This window comes from Phaseolus vulgaris, chromosome 2, assembly GCF_000499845.2.
Source record: "Phaseolus vulgaris cultivar G19833 chromosome 2, P. vulgaris v2.0, whole genome shotgun sequence".
NCBI classification, from domain to species: domain Eukaryota; kingdom Viridiplantae; phylum Streptophyta; class Magnoliopsida; order Fabales; family Fabaceae; genus Phaseolus; species Phaseolus vulgaris.
Genome location: NC_023758.2, coordinates 11,830,119 through 11,849,185, shown reverse-complemented (window position 1 = coordinate 11,849,185; position 19,067 = coordinate 11,830,119). Strand labels below are relative to the sequence as shown.

The 19,067-nt window shown below is 29.8% G+C and overlaps 1 protein-coding gene across 2 annotated transcripts; it reads left to right on the top strand.

Annotated features, from left to right (window-relative positions):
* Window positions 1-11,777: 11,777 nt before the first annotated feature.
* Window positions 11,778-15,873, top strand: LOC137810681 (uncharacterized). Of its 2 annotated transcripts, none has more exons than XM_068612067.1 (11): window positions 11,778-12,071; window positions 12,157-12,270; window positions 12,377-12,495; window positions 12,652-12,695; window positions 12,788-12,888; window positions 13,299-13,386; window positions 14,331-14,439; window positions 14,531-14,696; window positions 14,816-14,887; window positions 15,011-15,124; window positions 15,377-15,873. In XM_068612067.1, exons 1-11 carry the CDS (start codon window positions 11,961-11,963, stop codon window positions 15,467-15,469), a joined length of 1,131 nt encoding a protein of 376 aa, XP_068468168.1. In that variant the 5' UTR covers window positions 11,778-11,960; the 3' UTR covers window positions 15,470-15,873. The 2 variants fall into 2 exon arrangements, with proteins under 2 accessions (XP_068468168.1, XP_068468169.1); XM_068612068.1 differs by having other exon boundaries at window positions 11,873-12,071; window positions 12,392-12,495.
* Window positions 15,874-19,067: the final 3,194 nt, after the last annotated feature.

Below are 19,067 nucleotides of genomic sequence, written 5' to 3'. Positions count from 1 at the left end.
CACCATCCAAATATAATCCACAAAATATGCATGGAGAAAAAAGGCATCACTTAGACTTGTAGCAAAATTGATGAGACGATGCAATGAAAGCAATTAAGAGATTTAAATTTAGTAAACACATTTATTTATTAAAAATGAAATATTTGAATTCAATACATGTAAGGTTTGATACAATAAAAATATAAAGCCATGGAAGTTTTAAAATAAAAATTTACATTATGAGAATTAATCCTAGAATAGTGCAAGAAAGATAAAGGAAGAGTGGTAGAAAAAAAGTGGAATTGATAAAAGTAAAGAAGGGAAAATGTTAAAGAAATAAATTGGAATGGTGTTGGAGCTTTTGTGAATGATAGAAGTGATTCATTCATTGAATGCCCTTAGATTGAGGCAGTGGGAGATCAAATCAATGATATGGATATTTATTATTTTGTGGAGTTGTTTTCCAAGATTGATTTTATTCATAAATCAATATCTGGTGTCAGATCAGTTACATATACAGTTGAATCCGCCATTGAATGCCAAGAGACACTGAGGACCCAATTGTGGTAATTGGAGAATGTCTCACTCACTCACTCTGCCTCCTTCCTTAGGATCAGGTGTCCCTATTTTATATACCCAACAACCCATACTCCAACTTTTTCTTCTTTCTTTTAGTTTTTACTCGCTTGGGTTTTCTTTTATTAATTACTTTCAAAATACGATAAATAATATAATATACTTTTATGGTAAATAAAATTAAAGTTAAACTTTCTTATCTTATTTAATTTTACTTTTAACTTTTTAAATTACAAAAGTGACAATGTGGACCAATCTTGTTTTGATCAGTTTCATATTTGTTCATCAAAAATAGTAGAAATGAGTTCATATATGTAAGATTTGTGTGCTAATACTGGTCCACCTCACATAACTATGGAGTTGTGGGTCTCCTGGTCAATCTATATTAAATATAAAAAAAATCAACAAAAATCTTTATAATTTTTTAATTTAAAATTTAAGTGTTTTATAGCTTGATAATTATAAGATTAAATATTTAAAGTTTAGATTTAAAATTTCTACAAGTAAATAAGAAAACATATGAAAATTTTATATTGAAATAAAGGCAATTTGCACCCAATCAATTGTTTCATGCACCGAACTTTTTAAAACCTCATTTTGTCCTTATCCTTTTTAATATTTGCAGTTGAAGTTTCTGGACGCCCATGTCCATAGAAGGAAAATGGCTTATGGATGGAATATGGATGTATATATCCAGTAGAGTTAAATGTGTTTCGGATATGGGGATGCGGAAGTATACACACAACCTTTCAGACGAAGCCATCCGCAGCACATAAATCACTTCTGGATAAGAAAATCTGGAAGTAAAAAATTATTTCCGCATAAAAGTATCTGGAACGCACAGGGCATGTTAAAACTCACTTTGTCTTCTTCGTGCCTTCATTCTCGGTCGCTGTCGAACTTCCTCATAGATGATGCCTTAGTGACCACAACAATGGACGTCCTTCGCTCCTAGGTTCGTGTTCTTTGAAGGGTTCGTTCAAGTGAAACTTCTGTTGCCTTAGAGGAGAAATGCAAATGGGAGAATGGGAAAACGTCAGTGGCTGCTGGGTTGAGTGCGAAAACGAAAACGAAGCGATGGCGACTGCTGCATTGCCTACGAAATGAAGGGGGTTGGGTGTTGTGATTGGTGTAGATTTCACTTAACCTAATTTCAATTTCATTAAGGGCATTTTAGTATTTTTACATACACAATTGGGTGTGTCTAAATTGATTGGTGCAAGAAGAATCAGCCTGAAATAAATCATAAAATAAAATATAGATTTATATTTTTAAATTTTGAATATATGATATTAATGAAATGATGAATTAAAATTTTATTATATTCAATACACAAACTATACTGTATAATAATAAAATATTAAAAATATAATGTGAGTTGGAGAGTAGAATAATGTGAGTCGGTCCACACTTTGATATAAACAAGCTACAAGATACGCAAGATGAGTCTATACATTAATAAGCTAAAATGTCTAGTTTGTGCTACACTTTTTTTCTAAAAGGTTGTAGGTTGACTCCCATGGTTCACTCTACATTGTTGTATATTTTAAGTTTTAAAAAAATTAATTTAATTTTTTAAAATACTTTTTATAATAAGTTACTTATTTTATAATTGTTCATATTAATTTTTTATTGAAAAAAAATAAATATAACTTAAGCTTTTCTAAATACTCTAGACTGAAACAATTTTATAGTTTGAATGTTCTCACTGACTGGGTCGTCGGAGTGTAATCAATAGGTAGAGTTCTCTTTATTCCAGTGGAACAAAGTTTTGAAGCACCAAGTAGAGACAAATCAAAGCGAAACTCAACTCGAAGACCAATTCAAAATCTAATTCGAATATCTTATAAAACATTTTTTTTAATAAAGCATTTGTTAACCATAAAAAAAATAAAATTTAACAAATTAATATCCCGATTTCCGATGGAATGTTAATTGTAATAAATCCTATTAAATAATATTGATTATATCATTCTTCATATATTTAATCCTAAAAATAAAGGCTTTAAATATCTATATATTACGTCTCATTTTAACCTATATAGTCATTCTTCTCTTTACTATCATATATATCTTTTACCCTTACTGATTTAATAGTAAGATAATTATTTACAAGTAATTGTTCATTAAGGGCTTGAACAACTTTATGTTTGAACCATTTCCTCGTGAAAATCCAAAATTGCTCTTACAAAGTATTATTAATAAATTATTTAAAAATGTTATACTTTCAACTAAAAATAGCTTATTTATAAGTAATTCAAAAATACTTTTATAAACATTTTTTTTAGTGATAAAACCATCTTACTTCTCCCAAACTCAATTAAAATTGTCACAAGTAAATTTATATGTCCTCAAAATCACCAAACTCAACTACAAATTGACTTAAGTTTTAAAAATTATATTAAGAAAAGTAAAATCATATAATACAGGAATCAAGAAAGAAACCAACCACCGAATTTACTAATAAACTAGCACCGACTGAAATCAAGAATCGCGAGTCGGTTTACATGCCATTTTCTAGCATGTTATATTCATGATTTCCCCTTTTTTTAATTATCAAAATCGATTTTAAAAGGGATAAAAATTTGAAGAAACCAATCTATTCTGAACTATTAGTGACTCCAAATCTATAATATGCTTTTCCAGGTTCTTCAAACTTAGAATCTCAACTACCACTACAAAGAAAATATTAAATAAAAAATAATTTTAAAAATTAAAATAATTTATTTATTAACTAAATTAAATAATATTTTAAATACTACAAAAATCATTAATATTAAAATAATTTTCATTATTAATAAAATTTATAAATTAATTTCTCAATTTATATTGAATTACTTATCAAGGTTTCAATCATTAATTTTAAAATTTAATGTCTTATAACTAATTAAATATTAATTTATAAATTTTATTAAAAAGACTAATTTAAATATTCATAATTTTTTTTTTATCTAAAACAATATTTAATTTAATTAATATAGTCATTAAATTATTTTTTTTCTTAAAAAAATTTATTTAATATATATCATACAACTTACACCTTTTATTTATTATTTTATGTTGGAGCAATGCAATGAAATGACTTGTACAGTGGCTTAATGCACTGAAGCAAATAATATATGTAGACATCAGAAATTATAAATAGATACAAATTAGAGCAAGCCTAAGTGTAATTTCTTGGTAATCTCCAAATCCTAGCTACTTTGGTTAACCTTTTCAAACAAGAGTTATAAACAAAGTCCAAAAGAACTAGTTAACATTGGTGCAAATTGATCAAAATTTAATGTTACACTTTGTTATTGGTTAAACACAAACAAAATCTCATACCCCAAAAGTTTACGGCTCCCTCTTTTTATAATTTTATTTTCATCCGTTCTTGTATAGTTGAATAGGTGAAGTTCATCTTCTTTTGTCCCTTGGGAACATAATTTTGTGAAAGAGGTTTGTTGGTGAAAGCAACATTGGGGTCAATTGGCTAACATGTATCATAGCTCATTTGCATATTATATATGTATTGTACAAGTGAAAAATAACTTTACTTTTACTCAATAAAAATTACACAAATTCTTGCTACATGAATATGGATTTGAATATTTGGAAAGATTAGAGAGTTTGATTAAGAGGTGTTTGGAATTTACATAAAATATTATGTTGATTGAGTAATGGAATTAATGCATATTATGCCCGACCAACTGAACAAACTGTTTGGATTAGATGTGATGAATATAATTTGAGGTTGAAATATTCAATAGAATCAAGGACTCTTATATAATAACAAATGGCAGCTACCTTTTGTAAAGGGTTTAGAGGGGAAAAAAAGGAACCCACCGAATAGTTGGTATTTTATTTGATTGATCAAGATTTGGCATCTTTTTTTTTTCAATATTGGGTGTGATTTTGGGGTATCTTTTTTATTTGCTTGTACTATGGCAATATCATAGGAACTTTGGATCTCACTTTACCAAACAGGTAATAAAAGCAGAAAGCATTTTTCTGTCAAGCAGAATAACAAAACAAACAAACAAAGTGGAGTTGAAGGATATGCTATAATATTATAGGAATACCAATGTTTCCTAGGGTTTTCAATTTTAATGGCTCACCTAAATCACCTTTCCAAATTCAATGGTTAAAAGCCTTCTTTGGTGTTTAATAAAGTTATAGTGCCCTCGAACTTGTTCAAACTTTAAATAAAAGCACAAATATATACATACATATATGTAAAATCTTTTTTTTTTTTTCTGTTAAGGAAAAGAGTTGAACCCTTTTTTAGGTGAACTTTAAGGAGAAAATGACATGCTAAAAAAAAAGTTTGATACATTTTTAAAATTAAGATGAATTACTTATTTGGTATATGTAGCTATAAATGTTTTATCTTTTTTTTACCCCTATATTTCAAAATTATCAATTTTAATTCTTAGGGGTGTTATTTTAGTTCGTATAGATATACTTTTGATCCCTTTATGTTCATATATATATATATATATAATATATATATATATATTAATATCTTTTAATTCTACTGTCTATAGTCGTAGAAACTTTATTCTGAATGAGAAAAAAAATCAGAGAAACTAAATTTAAACTTATACGTATAAAGACAAAAAATATTAGTTTTAAAATATAGCGATTAAAAATGTAAAGTCTATTTAAATATGGATATAAAAAAGTGATGTTATCTAAAAACTATTAAGTATAGGAAAGACAACCATGTAAAAAAAGAAAAAAGAAAAAAGAAAAGATGAAAAGTATAATGTAAATGGTTTGAATTGCATCAAATTTTTCTCTATTTTTCATCCAGTCATATTAAACTTAATTAGGTTGGATTTATTTATTTATTTAGCAATTAATACTATTATATTACTCAAACTACATTGTATTCATGTAAGCATTATTTAAAAATATACAATAACATTTTATCAAATAACAAAACACATAATATATTAGTTGAACTAGCAATTTATGTGGTATCTCGTAAACTAATAAATATTAACAAAATGCACATATCTTCATTTTTTTGATATTTTCTATGTTCTCTACAACAGAGTTTCTCTCCCCCTATATGTAAAACGTATAATTATTTTATAATTATATGTACATTTATTATTGATATAAATATTTGACATATTTTGAATGATTATTTTTGACCGAAAAATTAATTAGTCATTTTAATTGAATTTTCTATTTTACGAAAAATTATTTTGGATACAATCTATTGCTCTCCAACATGTTATAGTCACACACATTGAATATACACTCTTTATTATTCACCCAATTTTCTACGACTTGCTTCTTTACATTATAACAATGTATATTGAGCATTAGGAAGAAAGGAGAATACTTGGATCGTCCCATCCCACCAAAGAAAAGCCCAATTGCTGAAGTATTTTGACCCAAATAATCTTCAACCGTTAGCCCAATATCTTTAAAGCTCATTCTCATCAAATATTAGGGTGTTTCTTTTTCAACCCCATAGCTTCAACTTGCATCCTATAAACACTTACCTTTCTTATATTATATGGCAATGGCGTAGGCACATATTGATAGTTGACAGAGAAGGGCCCAACATTATAGGGAGGCCCAATAGACAACAGAAACAACCTTCATGGATGAAGGATTAAACAATGTAATAAGGGCAGTGCAGTTAGTAAATGGGCTTCTATTAGTCCAATGTCTGTTAACCTAAAATATATATATATATATATATATATATATATATATATATATATATATATATATATGAGATATTTTGAAAATACAGGTAGGGAAAATTTTTAAGGTAGTACTTGTTAGTAACGGTAGTTATTGTAGCTTATCCTTCTTCTATTACATACCATTGTTAGGTTTTTGCTAAAGTTGGTGTTGATAGGTAGATCTTTACACAATATTTTAACTAACGTGAAGATCATTAAATCTGAATAAAAGTAGTTATTTAAGTTTTGTTTTTTTATTTAATCGGTGTGTTTTTGTGTTAGAGTTTATTTTGGATTATACAATTGGAAACCAAAAAGTGATTACTTCTTGAATGTAAAAGAAGTCAATTTGATTTTTTTGACCGTGCAATCTATCAATCAATTTTGACTTTCAAAATGTATAATTCAAAAAGAAAAAAATGACTTTTCGATTGCACAATTCAAAACACAATTTTAACTTTTGCATTATAGTTATGGATATCAAGATTGATTTTCAAATGGTACCATCCATAACATAATTTTAACGTTAATTTTGACTTTTGAATTATTCAATCTAAAAGAGACTTGAAAATTAGAAGCAACTTTCAGATTAGACACTCTAAAAATCAACGTTCCAGAAAATCATTTCTAAATTTTGCCATTTGAAAGTCATGCCAAAATTATACAATCCAAAAAATCTCTAGAAAAAAAATTCAAAATATTGCAAAGAAATAAAACGCAAGAAAAAATAATAAAAGAGTGAGTAGAGAAAGATAATACATAAAAGACAAATAATATATTTAGAGACAATTTGATATGACTAAATTTGATATTATTTTAGAGAAAACAAAATTATTGATATCTAAATTAATTTCTATTATTAATAAATAGCTTTTAAATTAGTATCTAATTAGCTACCAGGTTTTAACTATAAGATCCAAAATAGTGTACAGTTTACATTCTTTTAAAGTTTGTTCAATAATAGAGAGAAACACAAAAAAGGAAAAGTAGAAATGTAAGTGAGAAAAGAAAAAAAAATAACTTTAAAAAATACTTTTGAGATTGTTTCATTTTAATAACATAATAAAAGAATCATATTATTATTATTTCTTATTTATTTTTATGTTAATATATATATATATATATATATATATATAAAGCAGATATAGTCATTTCACTAGAGGAGAAGAGAAAGCTAATTAGGAACCAATCTCAACATGAAGTTTGAATTAGTTTTAACATATTATAAAAATGAAACAACCGGTTGAATCTGTTTGACAACAAAGTCTAAAATAAAGCTAAGCTTTTTTCAAGCCATTTTAAAAACACTAACCCCCTGTTTGCTTCTATGAATGTACTGTTCACACAGGCAAAAAAATGAGGGGATATCAACTATTTGGATCTATGATTTTGTGAGGAAGAAAGGGAGAGGATATACCTGTGAAAAGTAAATATCCTCTCCTATCAAAATGAAGAGATGTAGAGGAAAAGTCATGTCAGCATCCCTTATTTTCAAATTTACCCTCATTTAAATGTGTCACAATGCTTCATTTGAATGTATTAGTATTTAAATTTTTTTGTTGTACAATGTTTAAAATATATATATATATATATATATATATATATATATATATATATATGTGTGTGTGTGTAATATTTAAAATAAAAAAACAAATCATCATAAATTTTAAGAAAGTTTTAAGTTTGTTTATTATTTTATAAAATATTAATTATGTAAATAATGATAAACCAGTGTAAAAAAAATATAGTTAAATAAAATCTTCCATTTATATATTAGTTATTAGAGTAAATCAGATTATACCTATTTTTCAAGTTCTAATAAGATATTTTATTAAATGTGGTTGGATTTAGTTTTGTTTAAAGAAATGAATATACTATATCTAATTAACATTGAAAATATTACCTGGGTTGGATCACGGGCATCACCAATACTAAACATTTTTCATTTTATTTTATCCTTATTTTTTATTATAATTTTTTATGAAATTCTTTTCTATGGTTAATTAAGGTATATTTTTGTTTATTGTGAGGTTTTTTAATATTAAAAAATAGTAATTTTCTATTTATATAAAATGTGATTTATTTTCTAATTTTATAGTATATGTTTAATATTTAAAGAAATTATTTGAAGTTATGTTTCTATTTAATTTGTTGTTGTGTTTATATTAATATATTTCTATGTAATGTTATTAGGTTTATAAGTTATAATTTATTTATTATAATTTTTTATAATTGTTTTTCTATTGTTAATTAAGTTATATTTTTTTAGTATTTTTATTTTTCACTACTACAGGGTTTTTAATTTTAAAAAATAATATTTTATTTATTTATAAGATTTGATTTATTTTTCAATTTTACATGTTTAATATTTTAAAGAAATTACTTGAAGTTCTGTTTTTATTTAATTTGTTGAATACATATTTTTTTTATAATTATAATTTTTATATTATACATATTTATATTTAACATATATTTTTTTCTATTTATAATTTTTAAATCTATGAAATATGTGAAAGTTGTTTATTTTTAAACAAAAACAACTCATTTTATTATTAATTGTTTTAATAGACAAGAGTAAATCTGTAAAGTAACATTTCACACCTTTTAAAAAAAAAAATCTCTCACAATCATCACATCACTCACAAACTCCTATAAATTTTCCTCACACATCCACAATAACATACCATAATCCAAATACCATCACTTTCTTCACACATCCACTCCCTCAAATCCTCACACATCCTCCCCCTAATCCAAACAGAGTCTAAGGCTTTGTTTGGATTAGAGGGTGTGGGGGTGGAAAGTTGAGGGTGTGAGAAAGTGGAAGTGTGAAGAAATTTGAGGTTGTTTGGATTAGGGTATGGTAGAGTGGATGTGTTAGGAAAGTTTATTGAAATTGGTGAGTGATGTGATGATTGTAAGAATATTATAAATTATTTTGAATAGTAAAAGTTGTAAGATTACAAATTTACCCTTGTATATAAAAGAAGAATAAATAATGATTAATCTTTTTTTGTGTGCATATTTTAGTTAATTAAAATAATTTTAAGTTTCATTTATAAATAATTATATTTATTTTTATTATTATTAATAACATTAATAATATTTAATATAAATAAAACAAAATAAAAAAAATTAGTAATAATAATAATATTATTATTTATTAAAATTATTTTATTTACATTTATTATCATTATTTTAAAAATTTATTTCAGTTAATATTATTATTTATAATTTTATTATTATTTTATAAATTAATTTTAAATATTATTATTATTTTAATAATTTTATTATTAGTATTAATAATACTTTATATTTAGATTATAATTTGATGATTTTTATTAAAATTTATTGTCATGTATAGAAATAAAAAGGACATAATTGTATTTTGTTAGAAGCTGACGTGGTTCCCTCATTTTTCGTTGCATCTTGCTGAAGATGTGAACAGTACATATTTATGCACCCACTCGCTCTCATTTCTCATCAAATTAATAGATCCAAATGTAATTGTTTCTCACTTTTCGTCGTCGATAAGAGTAAATTGGCTACAAACACACGCTAAGTGTCAAACAACAAGTTGAAATTTCACACTCTTTTAGAAAACTCATCTTTTCAAAAAGATTAAGATTAAGATTCAATTAACCTTAGATTATCTTAAAGAGTGAATTAATAATTCAAAGACTACTAGACAATACACACACAACCAACAACAAGGTTTTCAAGCTTTCTACTTGGATTTGGAGACATCAAAGCACCTTGTTCAACAATCTTTCCCTATTTGATAAAGACTAATCCCTGGTTTGCTTGTGTTGTAGTTTTTGACTTGATATATCCTGCAAAACATAGTTTGTGCACATACAAGGCAAGCATAACAACAGGTTTAAAACAATTTCAGAAGGCACACACACATAATTAGTTTTCTACATAACCCATGAGTAGAAAAAAAACTAGTTTTGACAGCATGTGCAAGTGCAGAATCAGTGTGTAAAACCTGTGGAGTATCAAAGCTTATGGTAGCAATAGTTTAATCAGAGAATTAACACACCATAAAGTATAAAAATTACAACAAAGAAACCACAAATTTCTCCCCCTATTTGTCTTCACAAATAGACTAAGAGAATCAATGACCCACAAGCAACCAACATGATACTCCTTCTCACACTGGTCACGAAAGTAAACTTTGCAAGGTGTGATATGAACCCTGCGAGTATATACCAACCCTGTGTCCAAACATATGACAGAGGACTGCCCAATACAACTATATCCGGGGAGAACCAAGAACTGAACAAGGAGCTAACATGCAGTTTTATTTTGTGGTCGAGCAAACTCAAATATATGAAAGCTCAAATTTATATTGCACATGGTTATACAAAAATATCAAAACAGAAAATCCTTCTTTCGAGGTCTGACAGTCAGAATACACTTTCACACCTTAAATATCGTTTTCCATTCCTATCTGCATCAATATCAATATCGTTTTCCAGTACCCGAGTTTTTAAAAAGGTCATTCCATACCACAATGTTATCAAATTTATTAGCTATCGACATCATAGATGTAGCACACTCTTCTATGATGAATTTGAATAATAGTAAATGCTCTTGGAACTCGACTTTTGCCATGACTTACCTTCATCATTGAAATAGTTCCTTTATCAGTGAAATTCTCTACAAATGCCTTCACATCAAGCGTTGTCACGGAAGTAGGAAATCCATACAACTTAATTGTGTTACCCATCTTAAATGCTAACTCTTTTGCCTTACCCAATATTGAAGACCAAAGGTATTAGTAATGCTAACAACACTAGCACTGTCAGTGAGTGACACTTCTTTTTGACACTTGTAGGGTAGGGTAGCTGTTGGGAACAACTTTCTTGGATATTTTCAATTCCATATTGCGAGCGTACAAGTCCAAACCTCCATCATGAACATGACCCATGTTTTCTACTAACCCACCACAACATAGTATCGTACATGAATGACCCAATAATGACAAGTTGACCTACATTGACACTTCTTTATAAAACCTTAGATCCTGGTCCCTAATATCAGAAGCCTTCTGCTTTGCTGCAATAAGTTCAACTTCAGTGGAGCACACAACATATGCAATACCAGCAAAAGAGCACTTCAAAAAGACCATCTTCAAGTTGGTCTCACCATCTAAATTCATAGTCTCCACACAACATATCCCATCCTCATAACTCGATGACAATAAAAGCAAATCAGCTAGGAAAAAATGTTTTTTTTTTCACTTTTAGCACATTCCCAACCATAAGTACACCAAAATCTTTTGAATCATCAACGTGCCATTCCTTCTAAATTTCTTCTCTTAAAACATCACACATATTCTTTCTCCTTCCTTTGAAACCACACATATATAAGTAGAAAAAGATAAGTTGAGAAACACACATACTCTCTTTATTCTTGAAGTTTCTCTTTTGAGGAGCCATTATGCATGTGCCAAGGATGTCTCTCCTTTCAAAGAACCTTGCAAGACATATATAATTAAAAATTGTAGACACAAGGGACTATCTAATTTTCTCCTTTAACAATTATTTTCAAAAACTTAAATAAAATACGAAAATATCTTCCAAATATTGAAATTTAAAATATATAAAGGGAAAGAAAATGTTGAGTTTTAAATTTTGGGTTGTGGCATCAGTTAAATGATGCCACGGAGAAATTGCCCGCACTTAATTGCTTGCGGTGGTCGGAGAGATGAACGGGATGGAGTGCGCGGCGAAAGGGAGCGGAGCACGGTGCGGCGGTGCCGCCACGCGTCTCTGCGCTCGCTGCGAAGCCGTCGCTTATTGCTCTCTCGCTCACCAGGTTTGCATCAACTTCTTTTGCGTATCTTCTCCATTAGGTTGTAAATTCACACATAGCTTCACTGCTTTCGCATTTGGTCTCTTAGATTGCACACTGGAGTCGTCACAAACACGAGTGTGATAGGTTGCAACAACAGATGAAGAGTGTTGAAGTACTCAACGATTTTCCCTTCACTTTCTCTCGCGAAGCCACGTTTCAGGTCATCACTCATCTTCTTCCTTTTCGATACCGCTTTTTTGAACTATATAATTTCTTATTTATTTTTAAATTTTTGTTGTTTAACGATGTTCATGTAGTTTTAACAGGTTTGTGTGAAGCAGGAAGGTAGGTGTTCATTTTTGAGCCACAGAGGTCTTCATAAAGTGGGAATGTGGATGCATGAATGCGGTTGTGGGGCATCATCTGCTTCATTTGATTGTTTAGGGTTTCCTCTTATTTCCTTCATATCCTGAAACTTCATTTAATTAAATTTCAATTCATATCAAGATGAGTTCCTTTTGGAGTTGAAGAATATTCCAACTTATGATTATAATGTAGTTACAACGTCTGCACTTCAGGTTTTGAATTTTATTTTTTGCAGGTTAAATAATGGTTGGGATCTCCCAAGTGTTTTATGTCCATGTGGTAGGTTTGTTTGTCTAGCTTCATCTTCTTCAACTTCCCTTTCCTCTTTTTTAATTAGATTCAGAATTATATGCAATGTTATAATTGGTCAGGGCCAAACTCTCTGGTATTAGAACAATTGCATAGTTGGAGAGACTACTATAGGTGGAGAAGCATCCCACTAGACTCGCCTGTTGCTTTGGTTCTTCATTGGGTATGGTTGTGTAAATTTTTGTTAAAATTAGCTCTAGGAAATTCCATACTTTTATTCTCGTTTCAATTTTTTGACTGGGAATCTGTTATCTCATTTTGTATGTAATCAGCAGTAATGATATGTGGAGTTGGCTTGGCTCTTATTTTGTTTGCAGTCAAAATACAAGGAGTGGGAAGCTTAGTCCTTCCACTCCCTTCTCAGTACCATAAAAAAGTGTCTGCTTTCACCTGTTAAATCTGTAGGGGAATGTATCTTTGTCCCATTGGTTACTATGATAGAAGAGAACGGCCTACTAAATTTACTGCCTCAATACAATCATAAGCATAGACATGTAGTTACAGATATTTTCATCATTACATTTGTTTTAATTATTCGGCTTTTACAGAATTAAAGGATTGCCTCTTTTTCAGCCGCTTACAATATATCATGCTGCTCATCTTGTTGGAATTACAGCCGTGAAACCTGAAATCAGTGAAAAGTTGTACATACATTACCTTGGTATATCATCACTTATAAATTTTCTCTAAGCATTTTAATTTCAAATTTGGAGTATTTTTCATTAGTTATCTTTTATGCTATATGTTAGGAATGGGACCTGAATTGTGTAAGTTTTCTCTAAAATACTTTGACCATTATATACATATTTAGTATATGAATGTATCTGAGGGCCAAGGGATATTTGTTATTCAGTTAAAATTTTTAAAAAGCTACTTGAAGAAAAAGATTCTACAATGGTGCTTGTTTACTCTCACAGAAGCTACTCAAAGTAAAAGATGCAAACATGGAGTTGATTGGCTCATTTGTAGCTTTTACATTGCTTTTGCTTTAAGACGAAATAATTGCACTTTAACTTGATAAATACCCTTACATACATGATTAAGTTAGAATCATCTTACTTTTTTTTCCTTGTAGACTGTAGGTACAACACTGATACTTTATTGCTGACTTTGGGTTAAAGGCCTTAATATTAGCTACTATAGATTTTCCAAGCTGTCATGTTTTCACTTATATGGGAAATGTCTTTATTTCATATTGTAGTTAGTTCAAATAACCTAGTGTTGTCTGATGAGTAATGACCATATACGCTGCTTCTCCTTCATTAGACATAATGCATGTATGTTCTATATTTCCTCTAAAGATGTAAAAGTAGAAGTAAGGTTTTATAAGCCTTTTTTTTTACTTTTTGTTTAAAAGTAAAATGCAGTTTTCAGGTTTCTTTCTGCTGTTAAAAGTTTGTTTAAACATTCTCACACTACTCAAGATTAGTTATGATTATGAAACTGTTTTTTTACTCATCTTTATCAGTTTTTATCTTTTATTGATCATGAATACAATGTTTACTTTTGAAAAATACAAATGTTTTATTTAAAAAGGCTTGGTTATGCATTTTCTTACTATTGATTTATCGACATATAACTTGGCTTCATGATTATTTATGGAAGGACCCGAGAAAGAGCTGCTACAACTTGTTGTGTTTGGAGAATTACTGGCACTCTTCCCTGGTGTAGATATTCATATAGAACTTGTTGGACCTGCAATTCCTCCTGAAAGGTCTGATCCATTCTCATAAGTGATTGAATTATCATCTGATACTGATCCTATTTTGTCTAACTATCTGTCCTTGTTGCTTCCCAATGAACAGGGATGGCGAGAAAATTCACATTTCCAAGTATGCTTGTTGCAATGAAGATGAGTGTGAGTGCAAAATAGCAATTAAAAATACAGTTTTAGGAACAGAGTCTGGTTCATCAGTGACATTGCAGCTTTGGCCTGGATTCTATCATGACCGATATAGAGATATTGTTAAGGTATGCTGCAACATTTGAAAGGGTTCTCGTATGTTATAGTCATTTAATCTAAGCTTGATTTAATCTTTTTCTGTGCAGTCCCAATCTACAATTTACTTTAAGTAATGTTTCACTTACAGGATTCCTCCCCTCACCTAATAATTGCTCCAAATGGAGGCATTGCTGCCTATTCCAGTTGGTTACCAAGTATTGTATGTCTCCCACCTTGTGCTTATCCTTGACTTAGGCATTATTTTATTTTTTATACTGCCTTTAAAAAGGTAACATTACTAGATGGTTTTTCTTCATTTTCTTTGTTTCTTGCAAAATTTCAGGAGTTAGTTGAAAAGATTGACGTCCCAGCTGTTTTTACTGATTATTGCGAGGAAGCATGTCATCTTGCAGCAAGTTGCATTAAGACTATATCTGACCGTCCTCTTAAATTGCCAGTAAGCTTTTTATTCATACTATGCTTTCTCAGAAAATAATTGTTTAGAAGTTAAATTAATCATTTAATTGACATTCATTTAGGTACCTGTTCTTGTTTATGTACCAATTGGTTTTTGTTGTTACTGTGTTTCTAAGGTTTTAGTTCCTATCCGCTTAGCTGGGACCAATGTGTATTAATAAAGGCCTATAGTGGTTATTTTAACCTTGTTTATCAGCATAATCCTCTAATAATCCATTGCACTATTATGTAGGTTCAGTTAAATCCTTTCAGGCAGCCCATAGCCGTGGAAGACAGCGTGCTATTGCTTCCCTGCTACTCGAATTGCTTTCTTTTTGGGATCTAAAGAGTTACTCAGAATATCTTGATTCTTTAGCCAACAATATTGGCTGGAACAAGAAACCTAATTGCATCAAAAGCAAATACTTGCTTTATCTAGTGCGAATGGAATAAATGGTTGGTAAATAAGAATTAAAAGCTTTGCCAATATGCATCCCTGAACCAACTTAGACTTTTGTGTAGGGTCATTTGCAAGCCACTTCAATCATTCTAAAATTTTCGCTCTGCGTAATATACTTCTAGGTTTGTGACAAGGTCTTGGTTATATATATGGTAGATTTGATTTGAAGTATCTAAAGGTCTTTCTTCTGATGTCTCCCTGTATATACCTTCCACAAAATTCTCAGTCAAATTATAACAGTTGATGTAATCTTCCAAGTGTTTAGAGTATTTAACTTTTGAGAAATGTTACTAATACGCCTCTTTAAACTCTTTCTCAATATACTGAATGAAAGGTTATGAAGACTTCACCTGGAAAAGGCATGCAGTGATCGGAATGAGATTATTTTCTTATGGCCGTGAGTTCAGGTGTGTTTTTGCAGTCCTTCTGGCCTGGTCCGGGATAAGGCATCAAATTATTTGCAAGATTGGGCTAATTTAACTCTAGCTCAACAATTTTAGTTCTGTGAAGTAGTAAATTTGCTCTAAGAACTAAGGGTATTTTTGGTAACCAGGATATGTGAATATAAAGCTTGTAAAGAACTTCACACTAAAAAACCAACATAATAAGCTTAAAAACAATCAACCAAAAAGACTTGCTTAAAACAAAACAACATTTCCATAAAATTAGTATACTAATGATTTAACAAATGGAACAGGGTCCTTTTTCACAGTTCCAAAACATGTGCAAACGTATGCAATGTGCAAACATAATTAGTACATTTCTCCTGCATCCTAACACTTTTAGGAAATAAAAAACTATTTTCTTTAACCCGTCTGTATCAATTCTTGAACCAAGAAACAATTCCTTGTTAACCCCAAGACTATTCGCAACATAAATTAATTTGTCTCAGCTAACATTAAATCACTTTTCAAAAACTTATTTCTAATTTAGATATATTATTAATACTAAGATTTAAGTATTTGGTTACTTTCCTTGATTGGATTTTCACATAATCATCTTTTGATTTAAATTGTGACAAATTAATAGATGTCAATTGGTTCAAATTTACTTCAACAATATCACCACTTGTTCTTTTTTTTTTCTTTAGCTAATAACTCTTCAACAACATCAACATTGTTAGAATAGATGGCTTTAAACTAGAGGGGGGTGAATTGTTTAAAGAGGATTTTCGCAAACTTTTCAAACAAGAATGAAATTATCTCAAGAAACAATTGATTCAGAAATTCAGTTTGCCAAAACAGCAAGCAAAAGCTGCAGTACCAGAAAAACAATCGGTTGTTTCGCAAAAACAATTGATTGTTTATATCAGCAAACAGCAAAATAAAACTTTATTTAAAGAGTTAGAGATAGAGAGATTGTACACAATTGTTTATACTGGTTCACTCCAAACCCAGAGCTACATCCAGTCTTCTTAGAACCCTGAGGAAATCCATTAAGCAATCACACCTTAATCACTTACACAACAACCAAGAGAATGACCTTGAACACCTCAAGAAACACACTCTCCTTGGCCAACACACCAACACTAAGATTGCTGATCTTGATCCCCTCAAGAACACACAGCCAATCTCAGCAAACACATAAACGAAAACTTGTTTAACAGAGTACAAGGATTACACTTGTTACAAAAGATAATCTGAAATCAATACAAGCAGAATCCTATTCCATACACTTTGATCAATCACAAACTCTTAGCAATCTCAGCTCTTTGAAAAACTCAAAAACTCTTAGCAAAAACTTGTCAAAGATTAATTGTCAAATCTGTTTTCTAAATTTATTCAAAGATGTAGTTTGTTATCAAATCTTAACAAACTCTTAAATTGCATTAAAAGATTGGTCAAAACATTTAATGACGGGAGCGTAAGCAGTTAAAACATTTAAAGCTCAGTCAAAGATAAAATAGTTTTTCTGTTATGGTCCCAAAACAAACAATCGGTTGTTTCCTCGAATCAATCGGTTGTTTTGGTACTTAACAGTTCAACCATTTTAAAAACAGTTTTCAATCTTTTTCTCAAAACACCTAAGTATAAACAATCGGTTGTTTCGACAAAACAATCGGTTGTTTTAACTTAGTTTGAAAACATTTTACTTTCACAAAGATTGAGATGCTTATGCTTTAGATTTAATCAAAGGGTGGATTACAACATCCAAACTACCCTAGAACTAAGCTAAACTAGCACAACAACATCAAGCACAATAGAGGCTTCAACATCCTTCAAAGGGTTTGGATTCTTCAAAACTTGAACACCACTTGGTTCAACAATCTCCCCCTATTTGATGAAGACAAATCCCTGATGCTTGTGTTGTACCTGATTGAATCTGAAGCAGTTCCTGCAAAATACAGTTTTGAACAAAGCATAAAACTTCTGATATTTGGTTAGCACAGATAAACAGTAATAAACTTCAGAGTTAAATATCAGAAAATATTACACATCCCAACTTGTTTTAACAAACAAAAACAGAAACTTAAACACAGCATATATCTCCCCTTATTTGTCTTCACAAATAGACAAAGATAAGAGATAAAACAAGATATTGTTTTGATTACATCAGAATTAAAGCAGCAACAACAGAAAGAAAGAAATTTAAAAACTAGATATAACATCAAGAAAACAATCGATTGTTTTGATAACCAATCAGTTGTTTTTCCTTCATTCTTCTTCATCAGCAAACTGAAGATCAAAGATTTGATTCTGGACAGCTTCAATCTGTTCATCCAGTGACATGAACCTTGCATCCATGTTGTTGAATCTGTTATCAATGTTCTGGAAGTTGCTAACACACAGATCATGAAGATTCCTTTGATTCTCCCCAAAAGTATCAAGCCTATTGATCATGTATCTTTCAAAAGAAGACATGGTTGGCATTCCATCTTCCTGATCTCTAGCACCAGCACTAGGTCCAGCATCTTGATAATCTTCAGGTGGATCTTCATGTTGAACATCCATATCAGCAGGTTCATCTTGTTCAAGATTAGCAGCACCACTAGATGAGGCACCATGATCACCATCCTTACTAATCCATTTTCCACCTACTTTGGTAAAACCCATCTTGCTGAGTGATCCATTGTTCAACTCTTGAGTTGACTTGACCAACTCAAAAGTTTCATCTTCAAGGTTAACTTCAAAATAGAGTAGAAATTTAGATATCAAAACAACATATGGATAATGATAATCACCTAACCTCATGGCTTTTTGCATGTGTTCTTTGATGATATGGATCCAATTGATTTTGATTTTCTTGGTGATGCAGAAGATATATACCAAATCTTCTTCAGTTAGCACAAAATGATTACTCCCCCTTGGAGTTAGAATCCAAGTTACAATGAGAGCAAGCAATCTCTCATCAAGCTTTAGACCTCCAACCGAACATGTACTTACTTGAGCATGTTGATTCTTCAAGCAACTCTTGTAGAATTGGATTTTGTTAAAATCCTCCACCACTCTAAGGTTTCCCTTGTTGATTCTAAGACCAGAGAACT

Bases quoted from the DNA above. Each gene is read 5' to 3' on its own strand.
- LOC137810681 (XM_068612067.1), top strand. From the start codon at position 11,961: ATGAACGGGATGGAGTGCGCGGCGAAAGGGAGCGGAGCACGGTGCGGC. The intron at 12,496-12,651 runs GTTTCCTCTTAT...TATTTTTTGCAG, and splicing joins GCTTCATTTGATTGTTTAGG to GTTAAATAATGGTTGGGATC. The intron at 14,697-14,815 runs GTATGCTGCAAC...TTTCACTTACAG, and splicing joins GATATAGAGATATTGTTAAG to GATTCCTCCCCTCACCTAAT.